This window comes from Thalassophryne amazonica, chromosome 10 (genome assembly GCF_902500255.1).
Source record: "Thalassophryne amazonica chromosome 10, fThaAma1.1, whole genome shotgun sequence".
In the NCBI taxonomy this organism is placed as follows: Eukaryota; Metazoa; Chordata; class Actinopteri; order Batrachoidiformes; family Batrachoididae; genus Thalassophryne; species Thalassophryne amazonica.
Genome location: NC_047112.1, coordinates 73,827,603 through 73,848,210, shown reverse-complemented (window position 1 = coordinate 73,848,210; position 20,608 = coordinate 73,827,603). Strand labels below are relative to the sequence as shown.

The following is a 20,608-nucleotide window of genomic DNA, read 5'->3' as shown; positions in this document are numbered from 1 at the left end:
AACATTTTGCATCTTTTGTGGGGTTTAACACACACACGCACTGACACACACACACACACACACACACACACACACACACACACACACACACACACACACACACACACACACACACACACACACACACACACACACACACACACACAGACATTCACTTGCTTTGTTTTGCAGCCTCAATGGCTTTTCGAGAATCAACTTGAGTCTGCTGCAGTGGCTGTTTTCTCTCCCGTTACTGTGTGAAACACTTTCAGATTTCATTTTGTGTCACTGGTCGTTATTGTAACTGCTACTGTAACAGCTGTCACTCAATCATCACTGTCAGAGTAATGATTGCAATAGCGCATGTGAATGCACAGTTCACATAATACTGTCGTAATAAAGGTTAGTAATGTAAACATTGTCGGTTTCCATTAATATCATCATTTGCTGACAGGTTCTTAGTCAGATAATGATCACTTTCCTAATAATTATTACAAAAGTGGGTGCAAATATATTGCAAACTCAACCAGTATTGTCATAATATTAATGTAATCTTTATTTAACCAGGTTAGTCCCATTGAGGTTCGAGACCCCTCTTTTGCAAGGACAGTTAAAGTTTCCAATTCACCGACCCTGCATGTCTTTAAATGTGGCAGGAAACCCACACAAACACAGGGAGAACATGCAAACTCCAGGTGGGAATCAAATCCACAACCTTCCTGCTGTGAGGAAACCGTGCTAACCACTAAGCCACCGTACTGCCCAGGTACGGCCGGGGATTTTCATATTGTGCTGCTAGAGTTGAAATTCTTGGACCGGCACAAGACAGACAAAAGTGAAAGCATTTGTCAAGAATGTTTTCATTAATAAAGAACAAAAGTTGGAGGTTCGAAGACAATCAGATACCGTTGTAGTTCCAACTATAAATTATGCCATCTAGCAATCCAGCGGCATTATTCCCATGACCCGCTGGGCAGCATCTGGGAAACCAAAGTCTTTGGGTTTCGGGGGGAGTATGGTGGCAAAGCAGAAACTTAAAGGAACTGATGGAAGGTGCACCACCAGGAGTGCAGCCTGCAGCTTAATATGACTCAACACGGGAAACCTCACCCGGCGCGGACACGGAAAGGATTGACGGGTTGATAGCTCTTTCTCGATTCTGTGGGTGGTGATGCATGGCCGTTCTTAGTTGGTGGAGCAGCTGATAACGAATGAGACTCAAGCATGTTAAGTAGTTACGCCGCCCCGTGTGTTCGGCGTCAACTTCTTAGAGGGACAAAACTGGGAGCAAAAATATAACTCAACCAGAATTGTAAAAATGATTACAATAGTGGGTGCAAATGTATTGCAAACTCAGCCAGTATTGTAATAATGATTACAATACCAGGTGCATAGGCATGGCAAAGTTAACCACAACGATAATAATAATTATAATAGTAAAATTAATTTAATCCAAAAATCAATCACTTTTGTAATAGTTATTACAACATCCATCAAAATTACCCAGTAAACCTTTCCACTATTACCCAGGAAACTCAACCACAATTCTAATCATTATTACCATAAAAGCCACAAATGCACGGCAAAGTCAACCATTATTGTGATAATTATTACAACTGCAAGAGAAATTTCATGGCAAACTCAACCACTGTGTAATGACTATTTCCATACAGTGTGTAATTGCATGGAGAAACTCAATTACTATTGTATTAATTATTACAATATCAATCAAAACTGCCTAGGAAACATTTCCACTATTCCCCAAAATATGTAACACTGTTGTAAAATTAGGAACAGCACGGTAGCTTAGTGGTTAGCACTGTTGTCTCACAGCAAGAAGGTCCTGGGATTGCTTCCCACCTGGGCCTTTCTGTGTGGGTTTGGATGTTCTCCCCGTGTTCGTGTGGGTTCCCTTGGGATGCTCTGGCTTCCTCCCACTTCCAAAGATGAGCATCTTAGGTAAATTTATGACTCTAAATCGACCATAGATGTGAGCGTGAATGTGCTCGTCTGTATATGTGAAACATAATATGTGTCTGCAGTAGACTGGCAGTGGTCAGTCCAGGGTTTGCTGTCTTGCTCAATGACCACTGGAATAGGCTCCAGCCCCCTCTTAACCCATAACTGGAATAAGAAGATTTAGAAACTGGACAGATGGTAATAATAAGTATTATAATGTAATTAGATTAGATAGAACTTTATTAATCCCTTGGGAAGACTCCCTCAGGGAAATTTAGGTTCCAGCAGCATTGTATAGCAGCACACAGGGTAAGAAGCACACAGAGCATCAAATGCGAAAGTAAAAAAAGCAATTTGCAAATATAAATACCAGATATAGTGATCCCTACTGGTTTAGTGGTTACTACTGCTCCTCTCCTTCCTGTCCTCTGTCTTCCCGTTAATCCTCCTCCCTCTGAGAGAAGCGTTGTACAGTCTGATGTAATGTCATTGTAATAAATATTGCAATAGTGGTTGAGTTTTTTGGACAGTTGTCCATGTAGTCATTATTAGGAAAATGAATAAGATGCTATAGTCAGATTCTTATGTATATTCATGGGGAAAAATGCAATAATAGGCATTCCTCACATGTATTTAAATAGTGGTTGAGTTTTCAGTGCATTCACTCATTGCATTGTTGTAATGATTATGAAATTAGCGACAGTTAATACAACAGCAGTTGCAACTGACCTGTTAAAATACTCAATTCTGTGTATTTAGAGTGTTATTTGTGTTACATATTATGTGTACAGCCTCTGTGTTATCATCTGGCTACATAGCAACAGATAAGAGGCAGGAGTTTTTAACATTTGTGAGTTGATGAGCAGTGTGTGTAATGGTCATTTCCTGTGTGTTTGAACGGTATCTCTCAGGGGGACTCTCTAGTAGGCCTGGATCATGAACAATGAGTCTACCGTCTGGAAGATCTTACCTGAAAACACCACTGTAAGTCAGACTTCCTGCATGTGTAACTAACAGAACCATACTTTGAATTGTGTTCTCTTCTGGCTGATTAACTGGACTAATAGAGAACATCCTGACCTGGACTTGGAATAATTAAATCTCTGATCTAATCTCAACTTTAATTTCCCCTCATAGTCAAATTAGAGTCTGACGTCAGGAGTCTCGTGCTTATTAATACTTGCTGTGCATTCACCTTCACTGTGGACAACCTAGTGCTCCACCTGGAGTCCATGGTTATTGTCCATTGTCACCGCAGAGTTGAAAAAGGGGACTACTGGAGTGGATTTAAAATTCCAGCCTTGCGATCATGTCAGATCTAACAGGACTCACTACAAGATAGACTCCACCTAATGGGATTACGTTTTCCAGTTTTCTAAATTGTGTACTATCCTCAAATTAGGTTGAATTTTGTGCAGGTATTATTGAAAGTATTATTTCATAGTTACTGCAAACTACAGCACAAACTACTGAATTAAATACGATGAATGAATTCTGAAATGTTAAATCAAATCAAATCAAATCAATTTTATTTATATAGCGCCAAATCACAACAAACAGTTGCCCCAAGGCGTTATATTGTAAGGCAAAGCCATACAATAATTACGGAAAAACCCCAACGGTCAAAACGACCCCCTGTGAGCAAGCACTTGGCGACAGTGGGAAGGAAAAACTCCCTTTTAACAGGAAGAAACCTCCAGTAGAACCAGGCGCAGGGAGGGGCAGTCTTCTGCTGGGACTGGTTGGGGCTGAGGGAGAGAACCAGGAAAAAGACATGCTGTGGAAGACAGCAGAGATCAATCACTAATGATTAAATGCAGAGTGGTGCATACAGAGCAAAAAGAGAAAGAAACACTCAGTGCATCATGGGAACCCCCCAGCAGTCTAAGTCTATAGCAGCATAACTAAGGGATGGTTCAGGGTCACCTGATCCAGCCCTAACTATAAGCTTTAGCAAAAAGGAAAGTTTTAAGCCTAATCTTAAAAGTAGAGAGGGTGTCTGTCTCCCTGATCCCAATTGGGAGCTGGTTCCACAGGAGAAGAGCCTGAAAGCTGAAGGCTCTGCCTCCCATTCTACTCTTACAAACCCTAGGAACTACAAGTAAGCCTGCAGTCTGAGAGCGAAGCGCTCTATTGGGGTGATATGGTACTATGAGGTCCCTAAGATAAGATGGGACCTGATTATTCAAAACCTTATAAGTAAGAAGAAGAATTTTAAATTCTATTCTAGAATTAACAGGAAGCCAATGAAGAGAGGCCAATATGAGTGAGATATGCTCTCTCCTTCTAGTCCCTGTCAGTACTCTAGCTGCAGCAGTTTGAATTAACTGAAGGCTTTCAGGGAACTTTTAGGACGACCTGATAATAATGAATTACAATAGTCCAGCCTAGAGGAAATAAATGCATGAATTAGTTTTTCAGCATCACTCTGAGACAAGACCTTTCTAATTTTAGAGATATTGCGCAAATGCAAAAAAGCAGTCCTACATATTTGTTTAATATGCGCATTGAATGACATATCCTGATCAAAAATGACTCCAAGATTTCTCACAGTATTACTAGAGGTCAGGGTAATGCCATCCAGAATAAGGATCTGGTTAGACACCATGTTTCTAAGATTTGTGGGGCCAAGTACAATAACTTCAGTTTTATCTGAGTTTAAAAGCAGGAAATTAGAGGTCATCCATGTCTTTATGTCTGTAAGACATTCCTGCAGTTTAGCTAATTGGTGTGTGTACTCTGGCTTCATGGATAGATAAAGCTGGGTATCATCTGCGTAACAATGAAAATTTAAGCAATGCTGTCTAATAATACTGCCTAAGGGAAGCATGTATAAAGTGAATAAAATTGGTCCTAGCACAGAACCTTGTGGAACTCCATAATTAACCTTAGTCTGTGAAGAAGATTCCCCATTTACATGAACAAATTGTAATCTATTAGATAAATATGAATGTTAGACAATAAGAAGGCTGCACAGTACATTGAGGAAAACTGTTTTTCAATCTTGGATCTATTTTTGCCCGAGGCCATCAAAATATGGCCATCGGGTATTGCGAAGGCTTTGAGCTCGTCCGTCCATGTCTCTGTCCTCAGCATAGGTCCAGTCTTATTACTGCCAGAGTCTTCACAGGGAACATTCTTGAGACACAGACCTTGGACAAGTTCAAAGATGACTAACCTTGACCAATTTTAAGAGGTCAAAAACTCACATTGTGTTTCCTATTTTTATGCTATGAATCATGCAAATCCATTTTTTTATTTTTATTTATTTATTTATTTTTTTGAGCGGGGTGACAGCCAGTCAGAGTGGAGCAGCACTGTGAAGTCACTTGCTGGTCTCTGTGGCGCTCCAAAACTGCTTCTTTCTGGCTAAATATAACATGCTTCTCATATATTATGTAAAAGCTAGTGAGAAATAAACACTTCTAAAACTAAAAATACTGTTTTTGTAACCTGATAACACCTCTGGAGTGATATACAAGACATCTCGCAGATGTTAGCCTGGTGATGTCACTGGCTGGTCTAGCTAGCTGCTAACGCTGCTTTGATTATATGTAAATATATCCTCTTTTACATATATTATGTAAAAGCTAGTGAGAAATAAACACTTCTAAAACTGAAAATACTGTTTTTGTAACCTGATAACACCTTTGGAGTGATATACAAGACATCTCGCAGATGTTAGCCGGGTGATGTCACTGGCTGGTCTAGCTAACTGCTAACGCTGCTTTGTTTATGTGTAAACATATCCTCTTTTCCATATATTATGTAAAAGCTCGCGAGAAGCACTGTTTTTGTAACCTGACAACACCTCTGGAGTGATGTCTTGTGGATGTCAGCGTACACACGCATCTCACATGGTCAAAGCTAACTTCCGCCCTTTTAAAAAGCTCATGTATGCCCACATGCACGACCTTCCTGCAGAGGCCATTAAAACGTAAATAAAACATTGTTTATGACTGATTGATTGAGTTTATTCTGCAACATCAATATAAACATACAGAGGTGAGTGTATCAATGATACAATGATAACGCAATAAAGCATGAACGCTTATTTCCATTGTGGTCCTTGTGAAATTATCACCTGACAAAAATAGAGGGGCTTGAATGAACATGTACAAATTGCACATAAGACAATATGATCTGAATAATATATATATATATATATATATATATATTTATATATATATATATATATATATATCACGCTGATCCAATCAGTGTGGCGCACGTGCAGCTCTGGGCATCTAAGGGGCATCACAGACCTGTTACTGGGAAATCTCGTGTGGCTGAACGGCACTTGTCCCTCTAAGTTGACGCTGACCGCACAGCGTAACTGGTAACGTAATGCATAACTGTAGCTGGTTAGCCCATAACGGTTTTTGTGCTCTAAATCAATGCTGCATCAATTAAATTATTTTTTTCATAGAGTTAAAAGATTGACCCAGAAACATGAACAAATAGAGCACACGTTGAAAAATGCAGTGCATCTGGAAACTATTCACACAATGTGGAAAAGGTGAAGAGCTCTTCACTTTTTCTTCACTTTTTTGCTTATTGGGTCAGTCAACTGTGGGACCTTATATGTAGACAGGTGTGTGGTTTTCCAAATCATGTCCAGTCAACTGAATTTACCCCAGATGGACTCCAATTAAGCTGTAGAAACATCTCAAGGATGATCAGGAGGCACCTGAGCTCAATTTTGAGCTTCATAGCAAAGTCTGTGAATACTTATGTACATGTGATTTCTTAGTTTTCTTTTTTTTTTAATAAATTTGCAAAAATTTCAAAAACCCCTTTTTCACATTGTCATTATGGGGTATTGTGTGTAGAGGTTTGAGGAAAAAAATGACTTTCATACATTTTGAAAAAAGGCTGTGATATAAAAAAAAATGGATAAAGTGCAGCGCTGTGAATACTTTCTGGATGCACCATATTAAATTTACCCTTTAAGTCAGTTTAACAAAGGCTTCCATTGAAAAGAGGGACCATTCTGAAACACATTAGCATGTTTCTCCAATCAAACATGTTCCAATGATTAGAATAAAGCTGAACGTTGCTGTCTATACTGTTGCTGTGAACTGCACTCCATCCCTGAGAGCTTTTCCACAGCAAAGGTAGCGTGTAGACAGGTTAATAGCCTTGCCATTTATTGATTAATTGCACTGTTACGTTTATGGATTCACTTGATGCACACCAACAAACCAAATCAATCCGTTCGGCTGCGCTCAGTGTAAATTTGGAGGTAAAGGGACTGCATGCTAAGTTGCTGAAATAAAAGCTGCAGTTGATGCGTCGGGCGGCATTTTGTCTCGATTAGATATGGGTCTCTTAATTTACGTCTCAAAAATGCACTCTCATGGGCAGTGTTGCCTTTGTGGTCCAGCTGCAGCTGTCAGTGGTGATTCTAAAAAGAAGCATACAGATAAAATTGTTTGTTATTACCAAAATATAACCTCTTGAGCTGCAGTGATTTGGGAGTCTTGATGCTTCACAAGCATGGCTGCAAAGAGAACTTGGACTGTGGTCCAAGAGCACAAACCTATGCCAACACTTCATACATGTACATCTTTGTAGCTGTTAGCAATGTTAAGGCACATTGACACTTGCACAAATTTGATTCCTGCACTGGCATGCAATCTGGCTTGCCAGTGAGTAAACGTGTTGTAAACTGCGTGTGAGCTGTGCATAGCCAGTATGCATAGAAAACTTAGAAATGTTCAAAACGTTTGGCATGCATTAATTTTGTGAACTAGATGTGAACATTGCACAGCCTATTCAAAAACACTGAGTGTCGCTGTGAGTCAATGTGTCTCATTGCCACAACACAGCGCAGTGCATCTGAACGAGATGTTACATCTACTTGTATAATAAACATAATATTACAGCTACATTATCTAACATATAAGAAGGAATAACAATGCAGCTGTTTAACCAATCCATTACAATATAAATATTATAAATAATTGCCTTCGAGACAAGATTCCAAATGATGCGCACGAGAGAAGCTGCAGCTGTAGATAATTTCTCTGTGATTCTGGGAGCAATGAAAGAATGGTTTCATCAGCCAAGTTCTGACAGCAAACGGGCCAACGGCTAAAAATGATTATTGTATGTGGCATCAAATGGGACAAAGCGCGGCATCCAGCGGGACAAAGCGGGTCGCATTGGCACTACGAATTGCACAGCAGTGCGGGGATCAAATTTGTGCAAGTGTCAAGGTGCCTTTAAGCAAAAAATACTAAAATGATTTTCTTGAAGCTTGGTGAAAGGGTGAAGCATGAGCCCAAGAAGAAACCATTAACCTTTGGAGTGGATCAAATTAAAGCAGCAGATCCAGGATTTTTTTTTTTTCCGCTTGCTTTCCCATTCTTTACCAGAGATAATGTAAATATTAGCACTCTGTCATTTTTTTAACTAAAGATCTGTGCATTTCTCTTTAGAAATTCACAAAAATGTTGAAAAATGTCCTATCACACAGTGCCAAAGAAAGTGGAATTAAAAAAATCCTCTTGATTGGATCCACTCTAAAAGATAATGGTTTCTTCCTTGGCCCATATCACACCATTTCACCAGGTCTCAATAAAATCAGTTTTGTAGTTTTTGCATCATCCTGCTAAGATTTAGACAAATAGCACTGAAAACATTACCTCCTTGGTGGAGGTGGTGAAGTTGTGTTAGAATGAAATATAGTGAGGCCTTACAAAAATTATTCACAGGAAGGAGAGGAGTGTTTTTTTTCTTACTTTAATCCCTGAGCTGAGGACAGTTTGGAGTTAACCATCAGTCAGTGCTTTCAGCGCTTTGATGTTAAAGTGGGGAGGTTTCTGATTTGGGGCAGCACGGTGGCTTAGTGGTTAGCACTGTTGCCTCACAGCGAGAATGTTGTGGGTTCGATTCCCGTGGCCTTTCTGTGTGGAGTTTGCATGTTCTCCCCGTGTTTGCGTGGGTTTCCTCCGGGTGCTCCGGTTTCCTCCCACATCCAAGGACATGCAGGCTAGGTGGATTGGGATCTTTAAAATTGTCCGTAGGTGTGTGTGTGGGTGTGTCTGTGTTTGTTTGTCTATTTGTGGCCCTGCGACAGACTAGCACGTGTACCTCTTAAACTTCACACCCTCTTTTGAAGAAAAAACCTTCTCTCTTCCACTTCACCATGAAGCTGTATAACTGATTATGCAAAAGACAAAAATTACACTATGCCGGCAGAAACCTCTGGCTGGTGTCCTCTTCTTCAACAGTCACCTGCTCCATACAAATTTAGCATATAGGAGTGTACGGCCTATATTTTATTTTTGATGACTGAAGCAAATGAAGTCCAGTACATGTTCAGTGACTTGCAGTTGTTCATTTTCATCCCCTGACTTATGTAAACAACGCTGATTTAGTTGTGTTGAACTTCCAGTTGTCCTTACCGATGCACACCATTGAGTTTGATTTTATAGAGATAAGTTTCCACTGTAAGTGTAAAGGGAATCATTTTAGAAATTTTAATATCAAGAATCCTGAATTACTTCTGGGCTATAAAAACAGCCCAGTGTCACATTTATTTATTTATTTATTTTTTTCATGACACCATCACAGAATGTATTACCTAGTCACCCTTTGCTCACTTAAACATAACCCCAATGCTTCCCCCCCCCCGCCGTCACCCTATATTTTGTGATACCGTCACAAAATGGAATCATGAAAACATTTTGTGACGGTATCATCACTTTTCGTGACACCTTCACAAACTTGCCGTGAGATTGTGTTGTCTGAAAATAAAGACCAGATAGGTCAGTGGGATAGGGGTTGAGCAATAAATACCAAACTCTATAGGTTTGAATCCCAGTCAATGCTACCTGTCTTGTGTTCTTGGACAAGACACTTTATCTGCACTGTCGGCACTGCTGTAAATAACGTATAAGATCCCCAGGGGAAGTCGTAGGCTTTCATCTGCTTCACGCTGTGGAATCTGTGGCTAAGTGCCAACAGCACCAACAGGCCTATATTGTATATACTTCTATCTTTGAAACTTTTGGTGCATTATTTTAGTTAACTTCTCTTGAATTAAAGCTGAAAGTCAGTATCACATCCATTCCTTGATCATTTCATCTTGAGGTGGAATACAGGTAGAATAGGGTAATCTCAGTACATTCACGACATGAGAAATGCATTTGAAACACTCTGATCAGACTCTACGGACAACAGCATTAAACTCTAGTGCCTAAAACTCTCGTGAACATATTCTCTGGGTTTATAGACATTGTTATTGTGTCTGCGTTTATTAAATTCCACGCATCTTAAATGTAGCAGACACGGATTATCTGGAATTTTGTTTTGGCAAGTTTTCAAGGTCTCTACTGCCATCTACTGGCCAGTAGTGTTCATTCGCCCTATTGACGTATCCCATAATCCCTTGCGTGCCAGAGAGTCGCTCCAGTCAACAACATATAGAGAATCAACACGCTGACAGTTGTAAATTAATATTATACTACAAAAATGTAATTTTTTATGCTTTTTGTCACATTAATAAGAGACTGCTGCATGATACCCTGAAAACTTGCTAAAACAATTATAACAAATAATTTGTCTGTTACGTTTAATCTGCGTGGAATTTAATAAACGCAAACCGAATTTCAGGCATATTATATATATATTAGTCTCGAACAAAGAGGACAAACAGTGTTGTAAAGAACAATAATCAAGACGTTAAAGAGCAAACTTCACTTTCTCCCAGAACAACATGATCAGGAAGCAAGCGTAGCTCACATGTAGCTCCCATTGAAAATAACAGAGAGACAGCCTGTGATTCTCACATGTTTACATAAAACACATGCAATAACAACATCTATAAAGCCGGAGAATATATTCATGAGAGCTTTAGGCACAATATAAAAATAGTTTTATGTTGCGATGTTCATGGTGTTGTCTGTGTGCAGTGGACGGTTAAAGTGCAGCCCGATCAGAGCGCCTCAGTGCAGTTCTCAATGTTACTGAGATCTCGCAGCACAGCGACCTCTCTGAGGTTTTGTGGGTTTTGAAACGTCAATAGAGCGAATAATAGCCAACATTTATGTGTCAAGACAATATTGTGTGCACATTTTACAATATCATAAAACGTGCGGACATTCACATGCAAAACATTTTGCGATGACACTTCCAGGGCTCCGTAAAAATGCCTGTTTTTACAAATAAAAAAATGGAATATTTTACAAAAGCACATTTATCTGTAAACACCAACACACGACACACGTCACATTAACGTGTTGGTTTACATAATGAATGACTGAACCAATCAGTGTTTAGCAGAGGCACATTTTACCCAGAATCCTTTGCGATCTGTCTGTGTTTGTTACAAAACCTCAGAATTAGTGCATTATTCAACATTAAAAAATATATGTTATATTTTAACTTTGTACAAATGACAGAATTGACATTAATGGAGTTATTCTATCGGTATTAATGTTATTAATAAATCAAAACCATAAGTCAGCATGACTTTATTTTCTAAGACCTCCGCCTGACCAGAGTGTTGTGACTGATAGAGAGCTGGATGTTATGGCTGCTCTAAGCTTGCCTTTGTGCTGGAAGCCATGTAGTAAACAAGAGCTTTTTAGCAGGGAGCATGATGTTCAAAGATAGAAGTGCTGGCTCATTGTTTGGGTTTGTTGTTGCTTTTGATGTTACCAGAAGCGATCGTGGTGTTAAAACTCAAATTCAGTTTATTAGTGGTTGCAAATATACAAGAGACAATACTGGAATTTATCGGTTATCGGTAACTTCCGATACATTTTTGGGTGGTTTATCGGTTTATCTTTATCAAAGATAACTTTTCAGTTATCTGATTATCTGTTATCGAAGTTTATTTTTTGGTTATCTGTGCCCACCACTGCCTAACTGCATTTCTGTGTCACCCAAATTTCATGACGCCATCATGAACTTTTTTCATAATACCATCACAAAATGTAACATTTTGTGATGGTATTACGAACTAATAGATTAAATCACTTTTTGTGATGCCATCACGAACGTGGCGTTTGAATGGATTGGCAACAAATGTAAAGTGCAGGAAATGTGCACCTTACATGTGTGTCTCAGTTTCACTTATTGGATTCTAGTAAAAACTCCAAAAGGATCAAAATAGAATGATTTTGGGGTTTTCAAACATTTTTCACTGTTAAACATTTGTTTTAAAGAATGTTAGCTGATTTAAAGTAAGGAGAAGCTAAAAGCTCAGCTAATAACTTCCCAAGTTAGCTAAAAAGCTAATCTGCGCAAAAAAATAAGTTAATTTGCTAATTTGTTCTTAGCTGATTAGCTCAACTGTACCCACCACTGGTTTTGTTAAATAAAGTTAAATGTGGGTAGATAATGAGCTTGTTTTCAGTTTCTTTCATTTTTAAATCCAAGGTGTGTTGGTTAACAAAGCTAGTCCTGCTTAATTGCAGTAGTGTACCATCATATAATGCATGAATATGAGACCAGAATTATGTTCTTCTAGCTGCAGATATCCAGTTGCATGCAGCTTTTATCCACCTGGCCATCTGTCTAACTTAGTTCTTGCATCTCCTCTAACATTTCAGATGAACCCAATCTTCGTGAAGGAGTACAAAGATGGCGAGATGCTCATCGCGATCTTTTCCTTCTTGTTGGTAGCGACACTGCTCTTCACCTCTGTCCTAAGCGTCGCCTGCCGCGGCTGCTGTCGAGGAGGACAATGCTTATGCAGGTGTGATGAAAAAATATCTCCACAGAATTTTCAGAAGATACCACTTCAGGGTCCCATGAGCCTTTGCGCACGTAGAGGGGTTCCGGTTGTGCGCTAACATGGCATTGCATGGACCTCCTTTGTTTCCTCGCAGTTATTGGGAAATTAAGGAACTTCTGGGATGGGAATATTGGTAACACATAACCGAAAAAATAAATGAATAAATAAATAAAAATGTTAAAATCTATATATACATTAACTTTCGTTTAAATGCATTTGATGACTGCATTTCATGCTGGTTTGCATTTTTGGCCCTCATGTGTGAGGAGCGGTGATGCCATTTTCGTTATTTACAACTAGCGAGTTGATCCAGAACCACCCCAGGTGTGCAGGGGGATGATGGGAGCCTGAAAGTCTCTTTACAGCCGAGGAGAGAGTGTTGCGGTTATTATCTTGCCACAGACATCAGACTATCCTGAAATCACAGACTTACAATGTGTAAAACAGCACTGCCCTCAACCCCAGGTAAGGCAGTGCTATGACACTTTTTCACTGGTATTTATTTTTGTCCTATTCATTGAAATTGATGGGACTAATGGGATCACATTTTGGTCATACTGAGAAGAGAAAGAAAATTGTTATATCAACCCTCACTTTGATCCACACTAATTGTCCACATATTCAAATTCTGCAATGTTATATAATGGTGTGCATGTCTCCCTTATAAAATTATACAATACATATGTCGGTACATGGGCTACGATATGATTCAGGAACTATGTTTATTACTAGGGGTGTAACAATGAATCATGATAATCGTATGGTGAAGCCTAAATCATATTATTACTATTATTACCTGAAGCCATCAACAGGTATTGCAAAGACTTTGCATCCGTCTGTCTGTCCATCTGTCCATCTGTCTGTCTGTCTGTCTGTCTGTCTGTTTGTCTGTCTGTGCTCAGCATAAGTCCAGTCCATTACTACCAGAGTCTACAAATTCACAGGGAACATTGCTGTGACACAGAAAGGTCAGAGATAGCTAACCTTGACCTATTTTAAGAGGTATTTTAAGAGGTTAAAAAGTCACATTCTGTTTCATTCTATTCTGGGGTTTTTTGAGGGGTGGGGGTGACAGCCAATCAGAGTAGAGCGGCACCATGACATCAGTGGCTGCTCTAGCTAGCTACTAACTCTGTTTTGTTTATGTGTAAGTATAACCTCTTTGTCATATATTAGGTAAAAGCGAGCAAGAAATAAACACTTCAACAACTGAAAATGCTGTTTTTGGAACCTGATAACACCTCTGAAGTGATTTACAAGACATTTCATGGATGTTAGCATGGTGATGTCACAGGCTGGTCTAGCTAGCTGCAAACTTTGTTTCATTTGTGTGTAAATATAATCTCACTGTCATATATGATGTAAAGGCTAGTGAGAAATAAACACTTCTGCAACAGAAAATGCTGTTTTTGGATCACACCTCTGGAGTGATTTACAAGATCTTTCATGGATGTTAGCTTAGTGACATCACAGGCTGGTCTTGCTAGCTGCAAACTCCATTTTGTTTGTGTGTAAATATAACCTCCTTGTCGTAAAAGCTAGCAAGATATAAACACTTCTAAAACTGAAAATGCTGTTTTTGGAACCTGATAACATCTCTGCAGTGATGCATAAGACATTTCGTAGACATTAGCATCGTGATGTCACTGGCTGGTCTAGCTAGCTGCTAACCACCTCACTATTGATTAGAAATGACAAACAATTTGGAAGGAGTTCTCCTTCTTCATTAGTCCATCCACTTTGTGAAATGCACCACTACTACTGGCAGAAAAACAGCCCCAGAGTGTGATGCTATCACCACCATGCTTGATAGCTGGTTCTTAGGTTTGAAAGACTCAGCGTTACTCCTCCAAACATACCTCGCCATTGTGGCCAAATTGCTCAGTCATTGTCGCATTGGACCATAAAACATTTCTCCAGAAGATATTTGGCTTGTCCATGTAGGCAACTGCAAATTTCAGTGTAGCTTGAAGGTGTCAATTTTGGAGCAGGGGCTTCTTTCTTGGTCCACACCCTCTCATTCCATGGCGATGTAAAACTCGCCTCACTGTGGACAGTGACGCTGGTGTCCCAGCTGTTTCCAGTTCATGGCAAGCCTTCGTGGTTCCTGGGTTGTTCCTGAACATCCTAACCAATTTTCTCTCATCTGAGTGTGACAATTTGGGTCTTATTCTAGACATTGATAAAATGGTGACACATCTAATGACTAATGACTAACTTGGACGAATGTAAAATTGTTTAATGGATGATCTTGGAATCTGAAGTTGTTTATATAGCGGCTTGCTCTGTGTTGTGATTGTGACCCCCCCACTCGCTCCCCTTGGGATCTGAGCTCACGATCTCCAGCGTAGGAGGCAGGCGCTGTGACCAGTCAGCTAAATACCCGGGCTCTCACCTGAGTGGCCAGAGTATCCTTTGCCTGATCATTATCTTGCTGAAATGTCCACCCTCGTTTTATCTTCATCATCCTAGTAGATGACAGCAGATTTTTAACAAGAATATCTCTGTACATTTTTACATCTTGGGATGCGAGCACCTGGTCATGGCCAGTTTATAGTGAAGTGATGTTCTTTCCACTTCTGGATTATGGTCCCAATAGTGCTCACCGGAACATTCAGAAGTTTAGAACTCCTTCTGTAACCAGTGACATCAGTAGGTTACAAAGATCTTGAGAGAGCTCTTTTAGATGTTTCTTGTGTGACACCTTGTTAATGAGACACCTTTTTTATAGGCCATCAGGTTTGACTGAACCATCTGATATTAATTTGCACTGACAAAGGGCAGGATTGCTTTCTAATTACTAATAGATTTCAGATGGTGTCTTGGCTTTCCATGCCTTTTTGCACCTCTCTTTCTTCAGGTGTTCACTACTTTTTCCCTGTGTTATTTCACATTATTACACATAACTTCATTTTTGGCCATCTATGGTTTGATTTCCTTGTGTGGATTACCTTGTTACCAGTATCTGGTGAAAATTTCATGTCAATCGTACCTTTAGAAATGTATTTACTGAGAACAATGGTGTAGCTGCTTCTTTTGCAAGGGACCAAAGGTAATTGAACAATTAACTCAAAATCTATTGAACAATTAACTCAAAATCTATTTTGTGGGGTGCATGGGATATTCCCTTGTTTAACCATTATCAGTTAACCAGGTAAAATGTCTGGTGTTGATTCCAGATGTGGCATCTGCATTTGGAAGCTGTTGCTGTGAACCCACAACATGCTGTCAAAGGAGCTCTTTATCGCAGTGAAACAGACCATCCTCAGGATGGGAAAAAAAGAAGAAATCCATCAGAGAGATAGAAGAAATGTCAGGAGTGGACAAATCACCAATACATTCTAAGAAAAAAGGTGCACTGGTGAGCTTGGGAACTCAAAACTCCCCTTGATCAGTAATAATAATAATAATAATAATACATTTTATTTGTAACGCACTTTACATTCCATGGAATCTCAAAGTGCTACAGAGCAGAGACTAAAAACAAACAATATACAGGGTCAAGAACAATAAAATATATTCATAAAACATAACCACACAGATAAAATCATAACATTTTAAATATTTTAACATTTTTAACATTTTAAAAGGCCCTTTTAAATAAAAATGTCTTGAGGCCTTTTTTAAATGCCCCCACACTCTGTGGGGCCCTCAGGGTCTCTGGAAGGGCATTCCAGAGCCGTGGGGCGACTGCCTGGAAGGCCCTGTCTCCCATGGTGGAGAGCTTGGATCTGGGCTGGTGCAAGCGGTAGGTGGACGTGGTGGAGCGGAGGGTTCTTGGGGCGGTGTGTGGCGTAAGGAGTTCACTAAGATAGGCAGGGGCAGTTCCATGTATGCACTGGTGTGTAAAGAGACAGAGTTTGTACTGAATTCTTTGTTGAATGGGCAGGACTGGAGTGATGTGGTCATATTTGCGCCTCCTCGTCAGGACCCGGGCAGCACAGTTCTGAATGTGCTGCAGCTTTTGTAGACTTTTGCCAGGGATCCCGACAAGGAGGGCGTTGCAGTAGTCCAATCTGGAGGAGACAAAGGCATGGATCAACTTCTCTGCGTCAGATTGGGAGAGGGAGGGGCGGAGTTTTGCGATATTTTTAAGGTGGAGGAAAGAGACCTTGTAGAGGTGACGGATGTGAGAGTCGAATGTGAGATGTGAATCAAATCTGACACCAAGGTTTGTAACGGATGAGGACAGGGAAATGTTATGGTCAAAGATCGAGATACTGTTTAGGTTTGAGAAGGACTGGGTTTGGTGAGGGGTACCAATAAGGATGGCTTCTGTTTTGCTACTGTTCAGTTGAAGAAAGTTGTCAGCCATCCATGCCCTTATCTCCTGCAGGCAACAGTGAAGTGCAGATGGCAGAACTGTGGTGGGATTGGAGTCCATTTTTATATACAGCTGTGTGTCATCTGCGTAACAATAAAAAGAAACCTTGTGTTTATTTTATTGATTATCTGACCAAGTGGGAGCATGTAGATGGTGAAAAGGGTCGGCCCAAGGACCGACCCTTTTCAGGCACTCCGCAGCTAACTGTATGAGGTGATGATTTGGACTGTCCTAGGGTCACAAACTCTGTCCTGCCTGTGAGGTATGACACGAACCAGTTGAGTGTGGTTCCAGAAAGTCCAACTATAGACTGGAGGCGATGGAGTAGGATGGTGTGGTCCACGGTGTCAAAAGCAGATGATAAAGCCAGTAATAAGCGGAGTGATGGTGAGCCCTGGTCCGCAGTCATAAGCAAGTCGTTCATGACGCGGACCAGGGCTGTCTCTGTACTGTGAGCTGATCGGAAACGGGACTGAAATTTTTCATACACGTTATGGATGTAAAGATGACTGTGGAGTTGGGTTGCTACAACTTTTTCCAGGACTTTGGAAAGGAACGGCAGGTTTGAAATGGGTCTGTAGTGGGCCAGGATTTCGGGGTCAGTATGGGTGTAGCGAGTCAGACTCAGAGAGTCAGACTCAGACGTGCTGCTGTGGCACTCTGATCGCTTCCCCCGTCTTCTATCACTGAGATAGATGATGACTGGAGTGCAGTTTGAAGCAGAAACGAGGTGATAATCAGTGAATTGCTGCTGATGCTCAGAAATGGCGCATGCACAGTGAAGGCAGGGGGCGCTGATTTTTAGAGGGGACCATTCATTCGGCGACACCAGGGCTCCCCTCCTTACACAATCTGGTAATCCCAGGCTTACCCAGGAGCAACGTATCGATACCGAACTTAATGCAGTCAACCGATCATCATAATCGACACTTCAGAACTCCTGAGGTCAAACGGTCCACCAGCCTCAGCCTCCCAGCAGCTTGGAATACAGGTGCACACCACCACACCCAGAGATCAGAGAAGATCAGTTCAAACCTGTGCACCCAGTTCTTGTTTTCTTAAAGGAATGAATGATGTATGATGTACAATCATTCCACCCTGGCAAAAAAACAATTTGAAGACACCATTAAAATCGAGAAATTACTGTGACATTCATGCCCATGATGAGTGTATCTAAACCTCCAACCACAACTATACTTCCATTTGATGTGTGCACTTTTATAACCAATGAGCATGTTTCCGCAGGTGGCAGAAAGACGTGACGAAAGCGGGACGACATACACGTGTTACATATGTGTGTGTTTGAGGTGCACGCTGTGGAGCTGTCTGTTGGAAGCATTCAATATTCATGCTCATTTATTTGTGCTTCATTTCGTGCACTTGGCAGTAGCATGTTGACCCTCCTGATGCTTTGTCCTGTAGGACCCGACACCATCACGCACGTACGCGTCACATACTCTTGAATAGATAAGAGCACACCAGGTAGATGCAGATAATCAGAGTGCACAAAGGCCGAGTAGTGAAAAGGCGAGGCTCGCCAGGGAGAGCAGCAGAGAATCAGGCCGACTGCTACAAATGATGAGTGTAATGAGATTTCATAGCAGCCATCGGCTGTGATTAATCTCGTGTCTCTACCCGGCCCTGTGTGTGCACGGAGGATATACACACATGCACGCATGCACACACACACACACACACACACACACACACACACACACACACACACACACACACACACACACACACACACACACACACACACACACACATCCATGCAAGCAACAGGGAAGCAGGAGTCACAGAGGAAATACAAGACAAGAAAAGCCACAGACTTAGGTGGACTGGAAACATCCCTGAAGTCACTTCACACTTAGCACGCGTGCAACCTCACTGTGTACTGAGAAGTCAGATGGAGGGAAATGAGTGGAAAGAGATTTCAGTTTTTTTTCTCTCTGCCTCACAGAGCAAATTTTGCACATGGGATTTGAGAGGACCATATGGTGGGTAAACAGCAGTTACAGATGTTGAAGTGGGAAGATTTCTCCCTTTTGAGGACATGAGAGTTTTTAGCAGTATTGCTTTAATTTTAACAATATTTAAGATGTACTGCTGGCAGATTTTAATTTTGCTGAGGTGCTTGTAACACCTTAACAGTAAGGGTTTTAGCTTGGATTATCTTTTTACACTTTGGGCCCTATCTTGATGATCCTTGGTACATGGTATAAAGTATGTAGCATATCTGCATTGGAGTGTGTTCAACTCCATTTTGCTATTACATGCGAAAAAACGTGCACAAACACTCACAAATACACCTGCATGTTCAGTTACTAACAATATGCAACAAGAATTACATTTGTCAAATGTGCAAAATAGCACATATTTAGTTTGTTTGCCTTATAAATCTGCAATTTGGGGTTTGTCCACCCAAGTGCGCAATATCATTGAAGGGAACATGCTAGTAGGTGAGGTTTGCAAACTCAACACGATTTATGAAGGTTAAAAGGAAATTTAGTGTATACTGATAGTATCTGTGTGTTGTGAGTTTGAAACCTGGCATTAACTTATTGTGGTTGACAGAATTATTCTTTGTAATGCTCAGACATATTTAAAGAGTTTAACAGTTTAACTTGTGTTTTTTTTCCCTTTAAGAATAAATGTGTCCATCTGTAAGAAGTGGACCAGAGTACATTTTGGTGCATGATAATTTTAATGTGTGTCTCTCTCTCTCACACACACACAGAGCTCGGTGTCTGTGTGGGATCATGAGTGCATGTCTGTGCATGCTGTGTACTCTTTTACTCTTTCACAAGACAGTCCGCTGCTCTGTTCTCCATTGCTGTCTGTGTTACTGTGCACACAGACAGCTGTGTGTTGTGTCGGTAGAATACATCATAATTATTCACCAGTTTGCTTACATACCATGAATGGAAGAATAATTCAATCTCTGAAACAGTTTTTTTAATTGTCTGTGCATGAACATGCTTAGTCGTGTGCCAGTGTTCATGCATAATGAAGCAAAAAGTGCATACTGCAAATGAATGTACTCTTGCTTTAACATTATCAGAATACAACAGAAGAGGTCACAGAAAAAAATATTTAAAAGATGGTCACATCTGTTTTTGAGGAAATTCTCCTTTACAATGAGAGTGGTGGACACATGGAACAGCCTGCCAGAGGACACAGTAACAGCACCAAGTGTAACCAGTTTTACCAATAGATTAGACAAACATTGGCGAAATGATAATAGCAAACATAAATAGACAGCAGCCCATAAATCAATAAAAATATACTGCTGTTCGAGTACTATGATCTCTTCCATGTATATTAGATCTGATAAAGAGGGGCCTTGCACCTACATGTACTAATTTAAGTGGACAATTTAATACAGTTTTGCACCAATGTAATGTAACAGCGTTTTTTAGGCTCCTTAAGTGAACTATTTGTCTTTCAGCTGCTCCCAATTGTTCAGGGTCGCCACAGTTGCTCCAGTGCAGATCCGTATCAGGATTTGGCACGTTTTACACCGGATTCCCTTCCTGATGATGCAAATCCGGTTCTACATGGTGCAACACACACAGCCTATGTTTTCCTAAGTG

The 20,608-nt window shown here is 40.5% G+C and overlaps 1 protein-coding gene and 1 long non-coding RNA gene across 3 annotated transcripts in view; one reads left to right on the top strand and one right to left on the bottom strand.

Moving 5' to 3' along the window:
• The window catches only part of LOC117518985, an 8,761-nt gene extending 4,171 nt beyond the window's left edge, over nt 1-4,590 (bottom strand). Inside the window, exon 1 of the long non-coding RNA XR_004563129.1 lies at nt 4,580-4,590. This is a non-coding gene — a long non-coding RNA (uncharacterized LOC117518985). The remainder of the gene's footprint in view (nt 1-4,579) is intronic.
• Nucleotides 1-20,608, top strand: part of cbarpb (CACN subunit beta associated regulatory protein b) — a 50,822-nt gene that overhangs the window by 1,828 nt on the left and 28,386 nt on the right. For both annotated transcript variants that reach the window (XM_034180272.1, XM_034180273.1), the window contains 2 exons: nt 2,850-2,922; nt 12,504-12,649. In XM_034180272.1, coding sequence (XP_034036163.1) covers nt 2,875-2,922; nt 12,504-12,649 — 194 coding nt within the window. In that variant the 5' untranslated portion in view covers nt 2,850-2,874. The remainder of the gene's footprint in view (nt 1-2,849; nt 2,923-12,503; nt 12,650-20,608) is intronic.